General features: G+C 44.0%; 1 protein-coding gene across 1 annotated transcript in view; it reads left to right on the forward strand.

The window, feature by feature from the left end:
• Positions 1 to 11318, forward strand: part of LOC126442702 (ankyrin-3-like) — a 57210-nt gene extending 45892 nt beyond the window's left edge. Inside the window, exon 4 of the mRNA XM_050090751.1 lies at positions 10574 to 11318. Coding sequence (XP_049946708.1) covers positions 10574 to 11081 — 508 coding nt within the window. The 3' untranslated portion in view covers positions 11082 to 11318. The remainder of the gene's footprint in view (positions 1 to 10573) is intronic.
• The last annotated feature ends 11969 nt before the right edge of the window (positions 11319 to 23287 follow it).

Here is a 23287-nt window from a genome sequence, read left to right on the forward strand (position 1 = left end):
TTACTACCATTGTTGCTCAAGCTGAGTCTTGAATCTCTAGTTCCTCAGGTTGCCCCAGTGGAAGTCAGTGCCTTGGTGGTCACTCTAAATTTCTGTGGCCATTAGAAACTGTAGGTGGGCCCTTCAACATCATAAGCACCATGGATTTCTAGAGCACGTCATTGCCTTCAAACAGCATCGTGTCCAGGTATGTCAGCTCATTGAATGATGGTAGTATTGGGGACGATACAACTCCACCATTGGCACAAGAACCTCTCCTTCCCAGGTCTGGACCAAGCTCAGATGCTTTTACGGATATGAGACTCCTGCAGGTGTACATGGAATTTCTAGATGGAGCTGTATATGCCGATCCACACATAATTGGAGAATGTCTTGTGGATCATTATCTTCGCACCTCAGCATCTGAGAATTAAACAGTGGTGAAACGACAATTCCTATCTCTCGCTCCACACCAATCCGAGCCATATAGTGCTCCCTTCAGTGAGTGGGAATTGCTCAGTGCCCTTGCCAATTTTCCTGACTCAACCACTGGCGCAGACCACATCAATTCCCAAAAGCTTAAACGTCTGTCAGTGGATTATCAGTGTCACTTCCTTGTCATCATCAACTGAATCTTGAGCGATGGCGACTCCCCATCGCAGTGCCAGGAAAGTATGATCATCCCAGTGCTGAAGCCTCGTAAGAACCTGCTAGATTTGGACTGTTATCGTCCTATCAGCCTCGCCAACGTTCTGTGCAAGCTGCTTGAATGTATGATGAGCTGGCCGTTGTGTTGGCTCCTCAAGTCTCAGCGTCTTCTGGCTCCCTCCCAGGGCGGTTTTTGGCGAGTTCGCTCCACCACTGACAACTTACTCTACCCGGAGACTGCCATCTGAATGGTCTTTTCCCTGTGTAAGCACCTCATTTCCGCCTTTTTAGGTCTGACAAAAGCCTACAATATCACTTGGCGACACCACATCCTCTCTACTCTGCATGAGTGGTGTCTTTGGGGCCCGCTCCCGATTTTTATACGGAACTTTTTGTCGCTACGCATTTCAGAGCTCGAGCTAGTGCCTCACACTGTCCGCCTCACATCCAAGAGAATGGGGTCCCACACGGCTCTGTCCTGAGCGTTCCAATCTTTTTAATCATCGTTAATGGTCCTCAATATCTCCCCACCTATATGCTGATGATTTTTGTATTTCCCTTTGCTCCTCTTCTGTTGGTGTGGCTGAACGTCGACTGCTGGAAGTCATACAAAAGGTGCAGCAGGGGGCCTCACTCACAGGTTTCAGTTTTCAGCTGCCAAGACTTGTCATGCCCTTCTGTTTTTGTTGTACTGCTATCTCCATCTGGAACTTTACCTTGATGACCAACTACTTAATGTAGTGGAGACATTCTGCTTTTTGGGACTGGTCTTTGATACTTGCTTAACTTGGCTTCTCATCTTCGTCAGCTAAAGGAAATGTGCTGGCAGTATGTTAATGTTATTCAATGCCTGCACCACAACGAATGGGGTGCTGATCGCCCTACACTGCTGCAGCTGTGCAAAGCACTTTGCAGTCCCTTCTTCCCTATGGATGCCTGGTGTGTGGTTCTGCTTTGCCCTCAGCATTCCAGCTGCTGGACTCTATACACCACTGTGCGACAGGAGCTTCCCAAACCAGCGTCCTTGTAAAGGCTGGTGTTTCTCCATTGCGAATTAGGTGACAGCAGTTGCTTGCGAATTATACTGCCCATATTCATTATTCGCCTTACCATTCAAATTATGATCTCCTTTCCCTAATATGGCTATCCATCCCTGACAACAGCAGCGCAGATTGGGGATGCCAATTGCAGTTTGTGTTTGCTTCTTACTGATTTCGACACTTTCCTTCTATCACTTTTCTATGTACAAAATTGTTAAGCCTTTCGTGGCCACTTGTTGACGAACTGCCTATTGGCTTCTGTCTCGGGTTCTTCGGCCGACGTACATCTAATGATTTTTCTGACGTTTCGCCAGCACGAGTGGCTGGCATTGTCAAAGCTTCACCCTCCATTGCCGGTGGTGAACTGGAGGCCGCAGACTATAGGTACCTGGCGCGCCAACGTCCGAGGGCTTCTCCGCGGTCATTTCCGGCGCGGTTCTCCTCTTGCTTCCTGCGACGGTCGTTCGCTGCAGTACGGGCAGCCAGGATCCGTTTACCTTAAGGCTTTCCTCTTTCTTGTTGAAACTGTTCGCGTGTTTTTGGATTTCTACAGCTTCTCTGAACAAGCACGTGTGATAGTGCTTCTCTACAGCCAGAACTTCCGTGTCGGCGAATTTTATTACGTGGTCGGTCTCATTCAGTGCATGCTCTACCACGGCCGATTTCTCCACCTGCCTCAACCTGCAATGTCGCTTATGCTCTTTGATCCTGGTGTTAATTGATCGTCCAGTCATTCCGACATAAACTTTTCCGCATGTGCATGGTATACGGTATATTCCCGACATTGCAAGTGGGTCTCTTTTCTCCTTCGCCGATCTAAGACACTCTTTGATCTTCCTTGTCGGTTTGAAAATCGTCTTTACGCCGTGTTTGCGCAATGAACGGCCGATTCTGACCGTCACTCTGGGAATGTATGGCAGAAAGGCCGTATCCGACATTTCTTTTCCTGGTTCATTACTTCGCCGAGTGTTTGGCTCTGTTACACTTCTAATGTAATTTGTGGAGTACCCATTGCTCCGCAGAACAGTTTCCAGGTGTTGCATTTCTCGTTTGAGGTGTTGAGGCTCACATATTCGTCCTACTCTCGTTACGAGCGTACTAATCGTGCCTCTTTTCTGGCTCGGGTGGTGGTTTGACAGTTTGTGCAGGTATCGGTCCGTGTGTGTCGGTTTCCGATACACGCTGTGTCCCAGGTTTTCGCCGACCCTTGTGACCAGCACATCTAGAAATGGCAGTTTCTTGTCCGTTTCTACTTCCATGGTAAATGTTATGTTGGCATGGAGGCTGTTCAAGTGTCTCAGGAATTCACCGAGCTGTTCTTCACCATGGCTCCACACCACGAAAGTATCAGCGACATACCTGTACCACACCTTAGGTTTGCTAGTCGCCGAGTCCAGTGCCTGTGCTTCGAATTGTTCCATGTAGAAGTTGGCCACCACTGGACTGAGAGGATTACCCATGGCGACACCTTCCAGCTGTTCGTAGAAATCGCCATTCCACGTGAAATAGCTCGTGGTGAGACATGCATGGAAGAGCTTTTTGATGTCTTGCGGGAACATGGAACCGATGTGCTCCAGAGCGTCACTGAGTGGCACTTTCGTAAATAACGAAACAACATCAAAACTGACCAGGATGTCGTTTGGCGCAAGTTTCAGTTTCTTCAGCTTCTCAATGAAATGTCCTGAGTCCTTAATGTATGTGTCGGTCTTCCCCACGTGTGGCAGGAGCAGAGAGGCCAAGTGTTTCGCCAGTTTATACGTTGGTGAGCCAGGAGCGCTAACGATCGGTCTCAGTGGAACGTTGTTCTTATGGATCTTGGGTAATCCATACAGCCGAGGTGGTAGGGCTTCTGTGTTGCGCAGGTTTCTCTGTATGTCCGCCGGCAGAGAAGACGCCTTGATTAATCGATTCGTATTCCGAGTGATACGTTGCGTCGGATCTGCGCTTAGTTTTCGGTACGTCGTCGGATCTAATAGGTCTCGGATCTTTTGCTCATAATCTTCGGTCTTCATTACGACGGTCGCATTCCCCTTATCGGCACGCAGTACCAATATACTCTTGTCGGCGTTGAGATTCTTAATGGCTTGTACTTCTTCTTTCTTCAGGTTGCAAGCTGGTGATTTTGATCGGCGCAGTATCCTGCCTGTTTCAGTGCGTATTTCCTCTGCCCTTTCACAAGGAAGGGTCCGAATGGCTGCTTCGGTGTTGGCAATGATGTCCTCCATAGGTATATTTCTCGGGATGATAGCGAAATTCCCTCCTTTTTGAAGAACAGACACTTCCTCTTCGATCAATTGTCGTTCAGTGAAGTTGACCACTGTGTGTGACATCTCGGGAATCGCCTTGTCGGTCTGCTTCCGGCATCTTTCAAACTTTTTCTTTTGCCGCTCGGTGCAGCGCTCGAGTTCGTTCTGCATGCTCCTGTGAGTGATGCTGCCGATCTTGTCCCAGTCGTCTCGATGCATTCTGCTACTTAGTTGATAGAAAATGTCCAGAAGTTCCTGATCCGTTCTTGCCAAGTCTCTCCGTGTTGTAAGTATTCGCTTACGAAGAAAAACTCGTTCCATTCTGTCGTAGATACGATGTGCTTGGGCGGTGGTGAATAGGCGCTTGCATCTCAAGAACTTAGGTGTAGCACATTCATCTCGGCACCGTGACAGAAAGGCGAGAGAGGACATCAGTCGCGCTTTCTTCTTCCGTCGTTGGTCAAGGCGTCGGTACAATCTGCAGATCTCCTCCCCGTAGAGGCGTAATACAAAATTGTTAAGGCTTTCGTGGCCACTTGTTGACAAACTGCCTATTGGCTTCTGTCTCGGGTTCTTCAGCCGACGTTCATCTATTGATTTTTCTGACGTTTCGCCAGCTCGCCTCCAGTTCACCACCGGCAATGGAGGGTGAAACTTTGACAATGCCAGCCACTCGTGCTGGCGAAACGTCAGAAAAATCACTTTTCTATGTGTTCACTTTGTGGTCCATACCACAGCCACTGGTTTGTCTGGACCTATCTCATAGCCCAAAAGGCTCACTTCTACCTGTGGCCTCCACTGGCAGTTTTTCTCTATTCTTGGTGAGTTCCAGGACTCAGAAACAGTCTACACAGATGGCTCAATGGCTCTTGTTGGCTTCACTTATGCTCACGTTGGACATGCTGAACAGAGCTCCTAGCTGGATTGCTTCAGTGTTTTCACTGCACAGTTGGTAGCTATCTCGCGCACTCTTCAGCATATCCATTCCTGCACAGGTGAGTCCTTCGTCATCTCTAGTGAGTCTTTAAGAAGCATAAAAGCTCTCAATCAGTGCTTCCCTCACCACCCTTTGCTGTTAACTATCCAGCAGTCTCTTTGTGCCCTCGGCGACAGCGGACATTCAGTGACCTACATTAGGACCTCAGGACATGCTGGGATCCTGGGCATTGAACTTGCTGGCAGGCTGACCAAACATGCTACCAGTAAACCAACTCTGTAAATCTTCGCACTGGACACTGATCTCCAGTTGGTCTTACGCTGTAAAGCCTTCAGGATCTGGGATGCTTAATGACACACGGTCAGTACACCAAATAAACTATGTGTTGTCAAGGAGAATACAAATCTGTGATAATCATCCATGCAAGCCACTCGCAGGGAGCCTGTTGTCCTTTGCTAACCCCACATCAGCCGCACCTGGCTGACACATAGACACCTCCTCCGTCGCTAGGACGTACCTCAGTGTTGCTGTAGGTCCCACTTGACTGTCGTCCTCATCTCACTGGACTGCCCTAGTTTAGTTGCTCTACAGTGGACTTTCAACCTTCCCATCACACTGTTAACGGTGTTGGGAGTCAATGTCTTAACGATTGACATCGTTTTACGTTTTATTTGTGAGGGGAATTTTTATCACACAATCTAATGGTGAGCATCTGGCTTTTTCTACCTTTATTGTAACTCTTCCTCACTCTTTCCTTGCTGTTTTTTAGCCTTGGTGTTCGTATTTTCCCTTTCCAAGTTCGTCTAGTCTTGTCTTTAAGGCTGGAGGTTTTAGTGTGTTGCAGAGTGGCTCGCTCATCCTTTATCCCTGTTGTGATCACCCAGTCCTGGCCATCTGCTACATTGTTCTGATACCATCCACTGTTTTTTCTTTTAGTTTACGTTTTCCCCTTTTGTTAGCCTTTTTTGTTTTCTTCTTCAGTGTCGTTTCGAGTCAGTCTTTCGCCTTTTACTTTCCTGAAATCGTTTTGGTAATGTTTTTAACCTGAGAGCTGTTTGAATGTTGGGAAAGGGACAGATGTCAGCGTAGTTTGATCCCTTTACTCCCCACACCAACCAACCAATTAAAACTGCTCTCATAAAGAATCGAACTCAATGCAGTTTTCGTTGTACTATAGCTAGGAACATGTCAGATCTATTGCCAGAATGTACAGATATATTTTATATCAGACCTCAGCTTGTAAATCACATCCAGCGAAAATGATAGTTGGGTTTGACAATACATATGACTGAGTGAAAAACAATTTTTAATATGTCTGTGAGCAAAATGCGATTTAACAGATGAGTGACTAACATGATATACAGTGTTATAATTAACGAGGCATCCACAGTCATCGTTAGTCAGCATATTATGACACCACTATACCCAGGTTAGTATGGGATGGCTGCTGCCAGCAACATCACATGCTTCTGATTTTAAATCACATCTCGTAATATGACAAGGACTTCAGGTTTCCAAGATGAAGAAGATATGTAAGGAAAATGCTCATAAATCAGTTTGCAGTTCAACAGGAACTAAAATTTGCAGAAAACTGCACACGTTAGAACAGCGAGAACAGTAATTGACTACGAAACAGTTCCAGCTCATAAAACTAGCCTAAATATCATCTCCATAAATGTAACAGACGAGAGAATGCTCGCGGATCTTATGTATTTTCCCACAATTTACAATATGGTTTGAGTTAGTTAGGAACATAACCGTATGTCAGTGCTTCAAAGGCTAGACGGCTGTGACACAAAAATTACTTATAAGATACAAGTGGTAACTTTCATGAAGACTTATACCATTGGTAAAAGTATTTAGCAGTAGTATTTCCACTGTCCACAACATTTCCAAACAGAACACAGGCAGTGATGTATTCCTTCATGTGTAATGACAGCACCTTCAAGACCATCTTTAGTGTCACAATGCTACAGGACATGCAGATGTTGGATCTCAAGCCACGGAACTGAACGTCACGAAAGACAAGAAATTACTGCTATGTCCAAATGCATTCTCATTCCATATGAAGCATCTAGCAGATACACGTCGATCAATGTAGATCTAATAAATCAGAAGCTAGATTCTGTTTCCGAGTATTAGTTGGACACAGTTTTTTTTCTGGGAATAATCTAAATAATCCCTTACTGACCACAAAACTCAGAGCCAGCAGGTAGGAGGTAAATTGTGATAATGTTCCCATCACAGATAAATTATACAGTTTCCTATCCCTCCAAGTTTACTTTGCCTGCAATTCTGAATAGTAGACAAACGATGAATGGAGCTGCATGTTGGAAAAAACATGTTCACCAACAGAGCAACTTACAAACACACGGAATTCAAGTGCATTCCTAAACCGAAATATACTGATCACCAATGCACTAAATCACCATTTTAAAGAAAAGAAATCCTATTAACCGTCTCTCAAAGTGAAAGATTAAAAAATCTGTTAAAGTGCCTGTTCATGCTAAGCAGGAAATCTAACTTGCGGTCGTGATGTGAAACAAAATTTAAACTGTCAATAATGTTCATTACATTACTTTGCAAATTCAACTTTTCTGAGTGGTTTTCCAGGATATCATTTCACTTCAGTGCAAATTCATTGTTTTCAGTGTGATTGGCTTCTTCTTTCTTAGTGCATTAGATTAATTTCACTTCAATTTTTGTTTATGACACATACTGTCTCTCAAATGGTTCAAATGGCTCTGAGCACTATGGAACTTAACTTCTAAGGTCATCAGTTCCCTAGAACTTAGAACTACTTACACCGATATAACCTAAGGACATCACACATATCCATGCCCTGGCAGGATTCAAACCTGCGACCGTAGCGGTCGCGCGGTTCCAACTGTAGCGCCTAGAACCGCTCGGCCACCCTGGCTGGGTGCCTCTCAAAACATCTTACTATAACTGAATTATATTTTTATAGTAGGTTTGTGTTCCTGCTACTTTCATGAGGTGAAACATTATTTTTCATCACTATAGAGGAAAAATTGTGTGCCAAAATTATAAATGAAAAACACTGTTTTGAGAATCATTCGGCTAAAAGTCCGTTAAGTATAACATATATTTTATAAAGTCATTCTTACATTTCAGAGTGAATCATAAATTACCCCATTTCCTGTTAGTATTCTACGCACAGTAATCCATATGCAGAGAGCGAACTTTTAATTTATGGGAGCACAGTCAGTCCCATGGTTTGAGATCCTACATCTGCATGCACTGTAGCATTGTGACACTAAAGGCAGTCTTGAAGATGCTGTCATTACATAGAAAGTGACACACCACTGGCTGTGTTCTGTTAGGAAATTTTTTGGGCAGTGGAAGGACCGCTGCTAAATACTGAAAGAATTGGGAGTGACTCATTATTACTAACAAAGTTTATGTGTATGTAATATTTGTCAAAAATATCGGAGAAAATACTAGGACAGCTTATGGCGTGTAGTTTTCATTTTCATGCATGCAATTTTGGGCATCGTTTGCCGGTCTCCACCATATCCATTGTACATCAGTGCTAGAAACACCACTCAATAAATTGCCTGCTACACCACACCCCATCAGAGATCACTCGTGTATAGAAGGTGGCTATCATCGGTTCACAGCTGAGGCACGCCCATGCTGGGTGGAACCAATACCAGCCCCAATAACCACACATATGAAAGGCAAAGACTCATCGCTCTGTAGAAGTTGTGTGTGGCTGCTTCAGCAACAGATTTAGAGTACAGAGTATTGGATCATTTTTTAACAGCGAAAAACTTTGTGGCACAGAAGCCTACATACGACTGATCTAACAGAACATAGACTTGCAGCATCTTGTCCACCCAGAAAATCTGTTGGATTGGAGGAGAGGGGATCATGCACTGGGTGTACTCATGAGGCAGCGAGCTGTAATTAAAGTGGGGATTCCATAAAATATTCAGTAGTAATGAGAAACCGTAGTAGATTAAGTGTCTTAAATCTTCACTGATTCTGGTCAGGTTATAAATGATTACCATTAAAGCACCAGTAATGATAGATTAACGCCTGTTTGTGAAGCAGCGTGCACTGCTCCGTATTAAATTGCCCTAACAGCTCAGAGTCTGGCTCTCATCTGTAGGAGTTTTTTGAATCTGGAGATGTGACTTTGACGTCTGTCAGTGATCTGTGCATTTAAAAACTAAGTAGCACTACTTCAAATATTCAGTGTCACACCGTGATTACACCTTCACCAGACTACACACACACACACACACACACACACACACACACACACGCAAAACACACACACACACACACACACACACACACTCAAACATGTGTGTGAGGCAAACATAAATACACTGCCTTCACCGGGACCACACCAAGTTAAGCACTGTGGGAGTCAAAACGGCTTCAGAGCTGTTGGTTCCTGTACAGTCATTCAGGATTCACGTCTGTTTCTCTCCATATAGAAAAGAACCATTATTATCTCATGCAGTTATCAGAACTATAAAATGAGTTTTGAGTATGTCAACTGTATGATTTTAAATAGAATCAGCTACATTTGCAAATCTGTTTGCCCAAAATATTTCTAGAAAAAGGAATTATATATTTTATCGATCAGCGGATATTGGATTCATTATTTTAATACGTCATTTACCAGAGTAATGGAAATAATTACTTCTTAATTGACTTTAGTTTCAGAAAATGTTACTAAATTCTTCTCCTGAACACATGCCGCACAGTGCATTGTATCAGCATGTAGGTATTTTCGTTTAGACCCGTCCTAGCGAGATTGTCGCATGTAAAGATTTACTTTCCAACTGTTGTCATATCGAGACAAGTACATTAAACTTTAATTTACTCTCATGATCTCGCTGTCGCCTTAAGGCGCATCACAGCGAGAGGAATATAAGACGAAAGTTTCTCTCTCTCTCTCTTGGTCTCTCTCTCTCTCTCTCTCTCTCTCTCTCTCTCTCTCTCTCTATCTCTCTCTCTTTCTCTATGTGTATGTTTCTTTGTCTGTGTGTGTGTGTGTGTGTGTGTGTGTGTGTGTGTGTGTGTGTGTGTGTGTTTGTTTGTTTGTTTGTGTTAGTTCTTGTGTGTATGTGCATCTGTCAATGAGTGTGATTGTGTGTAGGGGTAGAGGAGTCCAGTTTGGTATCATTGCTGTATCCGAAACGTCACTACTAAATGGTTTCCTGGTTCACAGTAGCTTTCTCTGTTTGACGAGTTTGTGACAAGAAACTTGTTGATAATTGGGTTTACTTTTGCTCCTGTAATAACAGAAACTTCTCTTTAAATAGCAGGAGACGTCATTAGCATTATTTGTCACATTTTCAAGTGTCAGAGGACTGCTGCACACAGAGACGTAGTAATGGCTGAATGAAATGGAAGGCAACAACTTCTGTAACGACTGAATTCTAAGGTCAAAAAACTAACGATCACGAATTAAAGTGACAAAATGTGATAACTTTGTATCTTGAGAGTTGGAGTGTAGGAAATTTTTGTTAAGAGTGCATGAAGAATTTGAGAGGATGACGTAACTGTGCATCTGTACGTTAATATAAAACAACTTTCTCAGTGTTCTGTATCACAGAAGGGAGATTTATCAGTTGTCAGAGAGATGAGTTTTAGAATTGGTTACAGTGGTATCACTCTGATACGCTTCTTCATCAGAAGTGTGTGTCTGAAGGAAAGTATGAGAGTTTCTGTGTTTTGTGTAGGACCCTCTCTGCAGCGGAGAAAGGCAGGAGGCTGATCAAGGCAGCTAGCGATGGGACAGAGCAAGAGCTGCAGATGCTGCTGGCAGCTGGGGCTGATGAGGGTGCGACGGATGGGAACAAGAATACTGCACTGCACTGGGCAGCCTGGGAGGGTCACGTGGAAGCGGCGAGCTGTCTGGTGGGGGCTGGCGCGGAGGTGGACGCCGGGAACTGGGTCCAGAACACGCCGCTCCACTGGGCTGCATGGGGCGGCCGGCCGGCCGTGGTGCGGCTGCTGGCGGCGGCCTCTGCAGACACCAATGCCAGGAATGTGGACGGGGACACGCCGCTGCACTTCGCGGCCGAGCATGGCCGCACGGAGGAGGCGACTGCACTACTCGATGCAGGGGCTGACAGCGGGGCCAGGAATCACAAGGGGAAAACCCCAGTGGACCGCGCCAGGCAGTTCAACCACCAACACTGGATAGACAGGATAACACGAGACTATCACTACAATACACACCTGTGAAGTAAATAGAACATTGCTCTAGTAAAATCACAACAGTAGCGACAATGTGAGATTCATATACACTGATGTGTGTAGCAAGAAGCGAGTTTCCTTCCATGAAAACTCAACAATAATCGAAACGTATATCATTAATAATAAACATGTTTTAACTAAATTCATTATTGTAAAGTAATTGGTAAAAATATGCTATTACACACAACACCACAGCCAGTGTGGCAGTAAGGCGCCGTACTGTTGCGGTAAGTTGCTGGACTACAGTAACAATAAATCTTCAATTTAATCAACAACAATTTATTTATTCAGCCAACTGCACAGTTTGCAAACTCTGCCAGTGAGTGTCCATCAAGTATGACTTTAAGTAAACAGTTATGATGAAAGTCCAAAGACAGCCATCTGAACAGGGAAAGAGCACGTTTTATTGAGCAGGAAGATCAGTCATCCCCAAGGAAACCCCAGAGGCTTAGTTTGTGTCTCAGAATACTGTAATATAGTATCACAGTAGCTGTGGAAAAAATAACATCAAGAATTTTCTTACTTGCCAAGGACAAGCATTTACAAGAGAAACACACTCACTAATTATATCCATGTCTTGCGGAGATGCAAATGTGTTCACAATGCAACAATTTCCAAAATTTATGATAAGGTATACACCCACAGAAATTTTCATTGAAGGAGTCCACATACATGAAAATAAATCATCTTTGGTAAAACAATTACTGACTGGTTCTTCCATGTAGTATGCTGCACAAAGTGGAAACCGTAAGATCACGACAACTTAAAGAAATAAAAGGTAAAATATTATTAATATGGCCTTAAGAGTTAATGTAACAATCTATCAAACAATGCTCTGAGCTGTATCTCATCTAGAGTAATTTAAGATTATGTTTACATGTTATTCTAAGCCAATTACATACATGAAAAACAGTTTTGCATCACCCCAGTTCCCAGAACTCCTGAAGATAGATGTTGACTTTGGCTACTGTATCACGGAAACAGTCTATTTTACTGTTCAGAGTTGTCTATACCCACCCAAAGATGTAAACAGCCATGTATGAGCAGCGCCTAGTAGACAGAGGGAGACCGACAGCTGATCAGTTCCAGTCATTCCACCAAGAAGAAGGTATATGGCTAGTGTTGTCTGTAGTTCAACCCTGCCTAGACGGTCAGTACTGCGGTCTGATTGCGTTCGCATTGTTTGTGTCAGGAAAGGCTCTCAAGAAGGGAAGTGTCCAGGCGTCTCAGAGTGAATCAAAGTGATGTTGTTCAGACATGGAGGAGACAAAGAGAGAGAGGAACTGTCGATGACATCCCTCGCTCAGGCTGCCCAAGGGCTAGTATTGCAGTGCATGATCGCTTCCCACGGATTACGGCTCGGAGTAACCCTGACAGCAACGCCACCATGTTGCATAATGCTTTTTGCGCAGCCACAGGACGTCGTGTTACAACTCAAACTGTGTGGAATAGGCTGCATGATGCACAACTTCAGTCCAGATGTCGATGGTGAGGTCCATCTTTGCAACCACAATACCATGCAGTGTGGTACAGGTGGGCCCAACAATATGTGAATGCATCCCTCAGGACTGGCATCAAGTTCTCTTCACCGATAACAGTCGTATATGCCTTCAGTCAGACAACTGTCAGAGATGTGTTTGGAGGTGACCCAGTCAGGATGAACGCATTAGATACACTGCCCAGCGAGTGCAGCAAGATGGAAGTTCCCTGCTCTTTTCGGGTGGCATTACGTGGGGCCGACGTACGCCACTGGTGGTCATGGAAGGGGCCATAATGGCAGCACGATACGTGAATTCCATCCTCCGAACGATAGTGCAACTATATTGGCAGCATATTAGCGAGGCATTCGTCTTCATGGACCATAATTTGCGCTACCATCGTGCACATCTTGTAACGATTTCCTTCAGCATAACGACATTGCCTGACTAGAGTGGCCAGCATGTTCTCCAAATATGAACCCAATCGCTCATGCCTGGGATAGGTAGTGCGGTTTATGGACGACGTGACCCTTGAACCACTCTGAGGCATCTACGCCGAATCGCCATTGAGGAGTGGGACAATCTGGAGCAACAGTGCCTTGATGAACTTGTGGGTAGTGTGCCACGACGAATACAGGCACGCATCAATGCAAGAGGACGTGCTACTGGGGATGAGAGGTATCGGTGTGTACAGCAATCTGGATCACCATCTCTGAACGTCTCACTCTATTGTGGTTCAACATGCAGTGTGTGGTTTTTATGGGCAATAAAAAGGGAGGAAATGATGTTCATGTTGAGCTCTATTCCAGATTCTGTAAATATTCCGAAACTCTCCGAACCGAGTTGATGCAAAACTTTTCTTGATGTGTGCGTTTTAGCTGGTCAAGAGGCATCAGATAAGGCGCTCTTGCTTAACTTCTCTCTGTAAATAAATGAATGTATGAAAAGGAACTTCATATATGTCGGTCAAATGTGACCATACGTATAATTTGGCATAAACTTCTACCTATTGTGTGAAACTAGTATATAAAAAGAAGACGAAAATAAACTTAAGTAACCAATTACTCTAACTGGAACGACGTAGCACAAGTCTTGTTGGGCAGAGTAGTGCCCAACAGCCAATAGCACTCCACAGGTTACAAACAGAGTAAAGTTAACACTACGCTGGATACCTGTAGGAGGCTCACGAGGAAGAGTAAATAAGCTCACTATGCAATTAATACACACTGGCCTACGGTTACTATTAAAGGAAACGTAACATATCCAAATACCTCAATTACGATACGAACGAAGAATGAGTGACGGTGAATAAACAGTGTTACGTGGATTAGTACAATTTTGAACTTAGCCAGACTCCCCTTTAAGACAAGTAATGACCTTGGTCACAAAACCTGGCTTAGGCCTGTACTATTCGTATTTTTATTTAATAATGGACATTTATACTAGATCTTAAGTCACTGGCAAGAATAGTAGGAATTAGTACACAACAACAAAAATAAATAACAAGCAGCCAAATCAGTAGTTTTCTCAGAACAGTCCATCAGTTGGCTCACACTAAAACATATTGTAAACCAGAGCATAGGTCTGTAAGAGAAGCACGGAATACTAACACAAATCAATCACAACTAACGAAATCTGCAGTTAACACCGAAGATCAGTTACTCTCACAGCCCATGAATTGACCACACAGAAATGTATCTGAAGTTCCACCACTGCACGCACTATATAACTGCCAAACTTTGTACAAATTGACCAGGTAAAGGCGCCAGCAAAATCATAGAATAGAACATTAACTGAACAAAGATAGAGGTGGAACCAGAATGCGATGGATTACTGCGATGTGAAACCAGTACTTGGTGAGACATATCAAGTGTCACAGTTAATTACAAGAATCGCAGTATCGGGCAGTCCAAATCACTTTCCTTCCGCCTAAGGCCTGATGTATTAATCACGCAGCTCCATTGGTCATCTACAATCCAAGACTCTGCAAAGTCCAACAACCGCAAACACAGCAATAATAGGTCTCCCTCAGCGTCCATGACTCTGACCACGAAATTCTCTGTCGGACATTTAAAATTGTCCTTCATGTGCCCACAATACCTTGTGCTCGGGCACCTACAGCTGACCAGCGGAGCTAGGGACTCTTAGCGTCGCTGGAACCAAAGAGTGCGCGTGAGCTACTGATACACACTGGTGCCAAGAAAACAGAACACGTGTGTGGCACATCCATATTACTGGCATATGAACTCTATGGTTAGAATGCATTTTCACTTCAAATCTAAGACTGCTTCTGTGTGTGCAGACGATGCATTAATTGGCGACCTCTGTTATAATATGACATATTCACACCACTTAGTTCTGATCCCAGACTAAATTTACTCATGTGTCAGCAGTAGAGATGGTTTGAAAGCTAGTGTGTTCATAGCATGGCATTAGTACCAATATTTGCACCATATCGTTTGCGCATGATATGAAACAATGTAACAGGTTTACGTTTATTTACAGCGAATTGTAGAAAACCGTTAGTAACACATGTCCCAACAGAGCTATAAAACTGTAGTTCCACAACACATTACGATGTGTGGGTTAAAATAGACCTTCAGGGTGACATTGCAGGGTGCTGCAGCATATTTCCTCTTTTTCAATTTTTGCCTTCCATCCGTCGTCTGTGCATCTCCCTGCACCAGGCGTCACATCGGCAGAGCGCCTGCAGGTGCCGCAACTCTGGCAGGGCGGGTGCAGCTGCCCTAGTCAGCAGTGTGCTGAACTGCAGAAAATGTACCGCTTGTTCAATATGCAGATTGAATAACATTTGGGATAGGCTACAACCCTGTCTCACTCCCTTCTCAACCACTGCGAGGGCTTTGTGTATATCTTGGCTACAATAATGAATTCAATATGCTTTTCGTAGTTGCTTACCCGCACTCCTATTTTTTAAATCATCATTAATCCTACTCCTGCATTACCTCTATAACCCTGTATTCACCTTACCAGAAGTTTTGTTTCTCCTGCCAAAGAACGTCGCTAATTCCCACTATATCCAGCTTTAACCTGTCCATTTCCCTTTCTAAATTTTCTAACCTACCAGCCAGATTAATGGATCTGACATTCCACGCTCCGATCTGCAGAACGCCAGTTTTCTTTCTCCTGATAATTATGTCCTCCTAAGTAGTTCCTGTCTAGAGATCCGAACGGGGGAAATTTTTACCTAGAGAATATTTTACCCAAGAGGGCGCCATAATCATTTGACCATACAGTAAAGCGGTGCCCTCGGAAAAATTACGGCTATAGTTTCCCCTTGCTTCTAGCTGTTCGCAGTGGCAGAGCAACAAGGCCGTTGTGGTTAATGTTACAAGGCCAGGTCAGTCAATCATCCAGACTGTTGCCCGTGCAACTACTGAAAAGGCTGGTGCCCGTCTTCAGGAACCACACGTTTGTCTGGCCTCTCAACAGATACCCCTCCATTGTGGTGGCAACTACGGTACAGCTACGTGTATCGCTGAGGCAAGCAAAGATCTGCGCCAACGGCAAAGTCTATGGTCCATGGATGTGAAATGGAATATATTACACATCAAAAATGAAATTGATACCATCTTCATTTCATCATGCACACATTTCATCATCCAAATAAAGTTGTCAAAAGGGTAGAAGTTCCCATTCAGACAAATGTGAAACTGCGACCTATGAACACAAGACAGTCAAACAAATTTCACAAAGATAGACATGAAATGGAACCCACCCTTGGCAGAATTGTGCAACTGAGGTGCAGGGAATAATTTACTACTTTTCCCATAATTCAAGTAAATAATTGTGATTAAGTTAGTGATCCGTCAGCTGAGTTGCTGATATCCATATTGATGGAAACTAAACAGCTTCTTTGATTCTCCGTGAATGATAAAGCGTAATATGTCTATCAAACGTTTGTAAAAGTTAAGCTATCATTACCTATAGATAATGAGGAATTCACACTTCAGCTGCACAGCTGTTGACCTTCACTTGGGGAGTATCAACAACACATACATCTACATGGATTCTCTGCAAATCACACTTAAGTGCCTGGCAGAGGGTTCATCGAGCCACCTTCACAATTCTCTATTATTCCAATCTCGTATAACGTGTAACGGACGAGCAACTGTATCTCTCTGTACGATCTCTCAGTACCCTTATTTTGTCGTGATAATCGTTTCTCCCTATGTAGGTCTGTGTCAACAAAATATTTTCGCATTCGGAGGAAAAGTTGGTGATTGAAATTTCGTTAGAATATTCCGCCGCATAGAAAAACGCCCTTGTTTCATTGATGTCCAGCCCAAATCCTGTATCATTTCAGCGACACTCTCTCCCATATCTCGAGACGTACTGTCCTTCTTCCAACTGTTTCGATGTACTCCGTCAATCCTATCTGGTAAGGATCCAACACCATGCAGCAATGTTCTAAAAGGGGATTGACAAGTGTAGTGTAGGCCGTCTCCTTAGTAGATCTGTTACATTTTCTAAGTGTCCTGCCAATAAAACGCAGTCTTCGGTTAGCCTTCCCCACAATATTTTCTGTGTGTTCCTTCCGATTTAAGTTTTTCGTAATTGTAATTCCTAGATATTTAGTTGAATTTACGGCCTTTAGATTTCACTGATCTATCGTGTAACCGAAGTTTAACGGATTTCTTTTAGCAGCCATGTGGATAACTTCCCACGTTTCGTTATTTAGGGTCAACTGGCAATTTTCGAAGCATTCAAATATTTCTTCTAAACCGTTTTGCGATTTGTGTTGATCTTCTGATGACTTTATTACTCGATAAACGACAGCGTCATCTGCAAAGAACCTATGATGCCTGCTCAGAGTATCTCCCAAATTGTCTATATAGATAAGGAACAGCAAAGGGCCTACAACACTACCTTGGGGAACGTCAGAAATACCATCTGTTTTCGTCGGTGACTTTCCGTCAATTAATGCGAACTGTGACCTCTCTGACAGGAAATTACAAATACAGTGACATAACTGAGACGATATTCCAGAAGCACGCAATTTCACCACGAGCCGCTTGTGTGGTGCAGTGTCGAAAGCCTTCCGGAAATCCATAAATACGGAATCGATCTGAAATCCCTTGTCAACAGCAATCAACACTTCATGCCGATAAAGAGCTAGTTGTGTTTCACAAGAACGATGTTTTGCAAATCATTGTTGACTGTGTGTCAATAGACTCTTTGCTTCGAGGTAATTCATAATCTTCGAATACAATACATGTTCCAAAATCCTGCTGCATATTCAATCCTCAGTGCGCTTTCTTTGAAAACATATACATAAGTTGCTTTAGCGTAGATGAGTTACAATTTTTTTTGCCGCCAGCATAGCCGAATAGTTATCGTCATTGCCTTCAGTGCGGAAGGACGAGAGTTCGAATTCTGGAACCGCCCCAGTTTTTCTATGAGGCCAGGAAGACTGGAAAAGGTTCCACCGAGCCCTGTGGGGCCAGTGGAGTAGCTGCTCGAATAAAGAACTGGTGATACCATCAGGATTCATCTGTGGCAGTAGCAGGTGCAATTATTGGCTGTATGGCGATGACAAGGGCCACGGTCATAGACAGCTCATCAGTCTGATTTGTAGGTATAAGTTGCCCAGACTGAACAGACCAAAGGCTTAACCTCTTAATGGTTTACGTTCTACATCCCATATTTTGTATGTACAGAGTACAGGTGATATGTCGCTAGGACAGAATGTACACTTTTTCACGATTTAACACAATGAGGTAACAAAAGTCTTGAGATACCTGCTAATACTGTGTCAGACCACCATTTGCTCGCTGGCGCGTAGCAACTCGACTTCGCATTGACTCAACAAGTCGCTGGAAGGCCCCTGCCGAAATACTGAACCATGCTCCCTCTACAGCCGTCACTGACTTGTAAAGAGTGTGTCAGAACTCTCCACTACATGAATCAATATATCCAACTCAACGCTATTATTTTCCATTGTGTAAGCACTCAGATATCGGTAGTAACAATCTGAGGGCGAAAGATGGGAGCGCATTGTTGTGAGACGAGGTGTGTCTGCGGGAGTGGAAGCAGTGGCGTCGGTCGAGAGCTCGGGGACAGAAGGCGTGTCACGCTGCCCTCACGGCTGTGACGGCGGATCTCACCACACTCAGGGCCTGATGTCATTTATACAGCCAGGAGAGATTTAGATGGCTTAACTACGCTTGGAGATGGAATTCCAGGTAAAATTCGCAAGCCTAGCGCAAAAGCAATTGCAGGGTTCGACTCGTGATGGTTAGTCCGAGTTAGCAATAATTCCATGTTTCGTTTGTCAGTGAAAGAAGGCTCCTTATCTTCCAAATAATAGTAAATATTCTCCACATCTAAATAATATGATGTGGTTACTAAATGTTAACGTAATTCTGAAACTGAAATAATTTTTTAATCTGACACTCAGCCATTATTGACACATATGTCATTTGTCATTGTCATTATTAATATTTGTTCATGATGATTCTGAAATTTACAATAGACGTAATTGATTACTTCCCTTCTTACAAGTCATTTAGTAGTTTACAGGGCCCGAGCGAACTACTTTTTATTAAATTTACTCTTAGCAACAATAAGCTTTAGCCGCTGCTGCTGCATACTGCTGTGCATTGCTGTAAACCATATGGCAAAAGGCAGCCGTCTAAAGACGTGAGTGCAGAACTTGGGGCCAAACCAGAGACACTGTCTCATCACAACATGTGAGACATGTCATGTACTCGAATCCAGTACATTCCGTTGCACAAGTCAGATTCTGCATCACTTTTCAATTCTTGTTCAAAAACGCAGTCAGATAATTTGGGTATTGTTTCAGGTTCATTTGTTCTTGTAGTTTTTCATATTAAAATACGCAGTCAGATAGCTCATCCAAATGTTAGTTTTAAGTTTTTCATGTAACGGTCTGCTGAGGGCTGAAGTGACAATGAATCTGACACTCATACAACACGCACACAGTGTTATATGCAGGTTACATTCCGCTTGCTGATAGCTCACGTTGCTTACCAAGTCCAGTTTCACAGACGAACATAGGCAATTTTGGCTGTAGCTACGTTACATATATTAGTTGAATATACGTTACAAACTGCGGAAATGTAGCCATTGGAAGATTTTGTGACGAAGTGACGTCTCGATTATGTCCCATTTTTTCCATTCATGTCAGCCGATCTGGGAGGGCAGTTATTCGCGCGAACTGTGCAGAAAATTCTTAAAACCAATCGTGAACTTTTGTGGCCCGGTGACATGGGACACCGTGATCCATAAAAATTCCATTGCTGTTTGGGAACATGAAGTTGAACATGAATGGCTGCAAATGGTCTCCAAGCAGCACAACATAGCAGTTTCCAGGCAACGATCGGCTAAGTTGGACGAGAGGAGCCAATACGTTCTATGCAAACACAGCCCACGACATTGTGGAGCCGTCCCCGACTTGGACTGCGCCTTGCTGTCAACCTGGGCCCATGATTACGTGGGGTATGCTCTTAGTAACTGAAATCTGGATTCTTCTGACCAGGTCGCCGTTTTCCAGAAGGTCAATACTCCAAGAGAGGCGGTGCAGGCGATGTCGAGTTCTTTACAAAGGTACCTGCGTCGGTCGTCTACTGGTACAGTCCATTAACGCTAAATTCTGCACCACTGTCCTAACAGATACGTTCATCGTACGTCTCACAATGATTTCTGCAGTCGTTTCACGCAGGTTAGCTTGTCTGATAATACTGACAACTCTAGGCAAACGCTGTTGTTCTTTGTTGTTAAGTGAAGGCCGCGACCACTGCGTTGTCCGTGGTGAGAGATAATGCCTAAAATTTGGTATTCTCTGCCCAGTCTTGACGATTTGGATCTCACCATATTGTATCCCCTAACGATTTCCGAAATATAATGTCCCATGACTCTTGCTGCAACTACCATTCCGCATTCAAAGTCTGTTAATTAACGCCGTGGGGCCAATCACGACAAGAACCTTTCCACATGAATCACCTGAGTATAAAAGACACCGCGCGACCGCTACGGTCGCAGGTTCGAATCCTGCCTCGGGCATGGATGTGTGTGATGTCCTTAGGTTAGTTAGGTTTAAGTAGTTCTAAGTTCTAGGGGACTGATGACCTCAGCAGTTAAGTCCCATAGTGCTCAGAGTCATTTGCACCATTTTTTATAAAAGACAGCTCTGACAATGCGCTGTCCTTTCACACACTGTGTGATCATGTGTGTCCGGACACCCCCAAAACCAATCGTTTTTCATATTAGGTGCATTGTGCTGCCACCTACTGGCAGGTACGCCACATCAGCGACCTCAGTAGTAACCAGACATCGCGAGAGAACAGAATGGGGCGCTCCGCGAAACTCACAGACTTCGAACGGGGTCAGGTGATTGGCTGTCACTTATGTCATTCGTCTGTACCCGGGATTTCCACACTCCCAATTATCCCTAGGTCCACTTTTTCCGATGTGATAGTGACTTGGAAACGTGAAGGGACATATGCAGCACAAAAGCGTATAGGCCGACCAAGCTGTTGACTGACAGAGACTGCCGACAGTTGAAGAGGGTCATAATGTGTAAAAGGTAGACATCGGTCCAGACCATCACACATAAATTCCAAACTGTATCAGGATCCACTGCAAGTACTATGACAGTTAGGGGGAGGAGAGAAAACTTGGATTTCATGGTCGAGCGGCTACTCATAAGCCATACATCACGCCAGTATATAAAAAACGACTCCTCGCTTGGTGCAAGGAGCCAAAACATTGGATGATTGAACAGTGGAAAAACGTTGTGTGCAGTGACGAATCGTGGTACACAATGTCGCGGTCCGATGGCAGGGTGTGGGTATGGCGGATGCCCCGGTGAACATCTGCATCATCTGTAGTGCCAACAGTAAAATTTGTAGATGGTGCTGATATGGTGTGGTCGTGTATTTCATGGATGGCGTTTGCACACCTTCTTATTTTGCGTGGCACTACCATAGCACTTTTCCACATTGGTGTTTTAAGTACCTTCTTGCTTCCCACTGTTAAAGAGAAATTCTGGGCTGGCGACTGCACCTTTCAACACGATCGAGCACCTGTTCCTAACGCACGGCCTGTGTCGGAGTGATTACACCACGAAACATCCCTGTAATTGAGTAGCCTGCGCAGACTCCTGACCTGAACCCTATAGAACACCATTGGGAAGGTTTGGAAAGCCGACTTCGTGCCAGTCCTCACCCACCGACCTCTGCTCAGTGCAGCACTCCATGAAGAATAGGCTACCATTCCCGAAGCAACATTCCAGCACCTGATTGAACGTATGCCTGCGACAGTGGAAGATGTCATCAAGGCTAACGTTGGGGCAATACCATATTGAATTCCAACATTACCAATGGAGGGATCCACGAACTTTTGTCATTTTCAGCTAGGTGTCCGGATACTTTTGATCACATAGTGTACTTTGTGTACGCGATACTACCGCCACCTGTATATGTGCATATGGCTATCCCATGACGCTTGTCGCCTCAGTGTATTCTCATTGAATGATTATCAACGAATTAAGACCTCATACATGGCAACCAGAACGGATTTCCATCACGCATTTCTCCCAGAATACCCGGACAGCAATGGATTAACGGCCGCACAATGTCGTACAAGGGAAGCATATACTGCCATGTAGTTCAACACTTTTTATAGTGCGTATATTGCTGGACAAATATTGATAAGCCCAAATGCACAATGTATAGTAAAACACCGAGTATACTCCATACAAGTACTGATTCAATTTATAGTCTTTTGTACCTGCTGCATTGAGTATGTCTATCAAGGACAATATGTAATTACATTTCTAAAAGCGATGCTACGGAAAATCGTTTTATTCGTTACAATAGGCCTGCTATGATAAATAGCTGTCGTTATCTGCAAGTACTTGGTACATAATTTTGGTATAATGCTCCTAGAATTACAGGTAAATATTAACTAGAATGCATTATTATTTTTTTTACATACATCAGATAGGTTTGACAACCATAAGTTATCATATTTCTACCACTGTCTCTTGGTTTTAATTATATTCCATTAGTGCTCTTGGAGTAATACCGGTCGGTTATACTAGATATGAATTATTATCTGACGTAATTTTTAGATTGTCTTCCATTTCTTCTGAGTAACAATTAACTGACAGCATATTTAGCAGACTTACCAGCGTTATTGTATGGTTACAATCAGTTTATCATGCTGTAACTGTGGTGTCACCGCCAGACTCCACACTTGCTGGGTGGTAGCCTTTAAATCGGCCGCGGTCCGGTGGTATACGTCGGACCCGCGTGTCGCCACTATCAGTGATTGCAGACCGAGCGCCGCCACACGGAAGGTCTAGAGAGACTTCCTAGCACTCGCCCCAGTTGTACAACAGACTTTGCTAACGATGGTTCACTGACAAAATACGCTCTCATTTGCCGAGACGATAGTTAGCATAGCCTTCAGCTACGTTATTTGCTACGACCTAGCAAGGCGCTATTATCAGTTACTTTTGATATTATGAATCATGTACCGTCAATAGCGACGTTCGTCATTAATGGATTAAAGTTAAGTACTCCACCAGCTACGTCCGTTTTTCTAAAGTCTAATTTCCTTGTCCTGTTCCAGACCTCACGCCAGCCTGCGTGAGCTAAAACGCGTGCCTTTCGGCCTCCTCTAGTAACACAGTGATGGCTCTCCTGCCAACACAACAGTAACTGCAGT

Source organism: Schistocerca serialis, unplaced genomic scaffold (assembly GCF_023864345.2).
Source record: "Schistocerca serialis cubense isolate TAMUIC-IGC-003099 unplaced genomic scaffold, iqSchSeri2.2 HiC_scaffold_1401, whole genome shotgun sequence".
NCBI classification, from domain to species: domain Eukaryota; kingdom Metazoa; phylum Arthropoda; class Insecta; order Orthoptera; family Acrididae; genus Schistocerca; species Schistocerca serialis.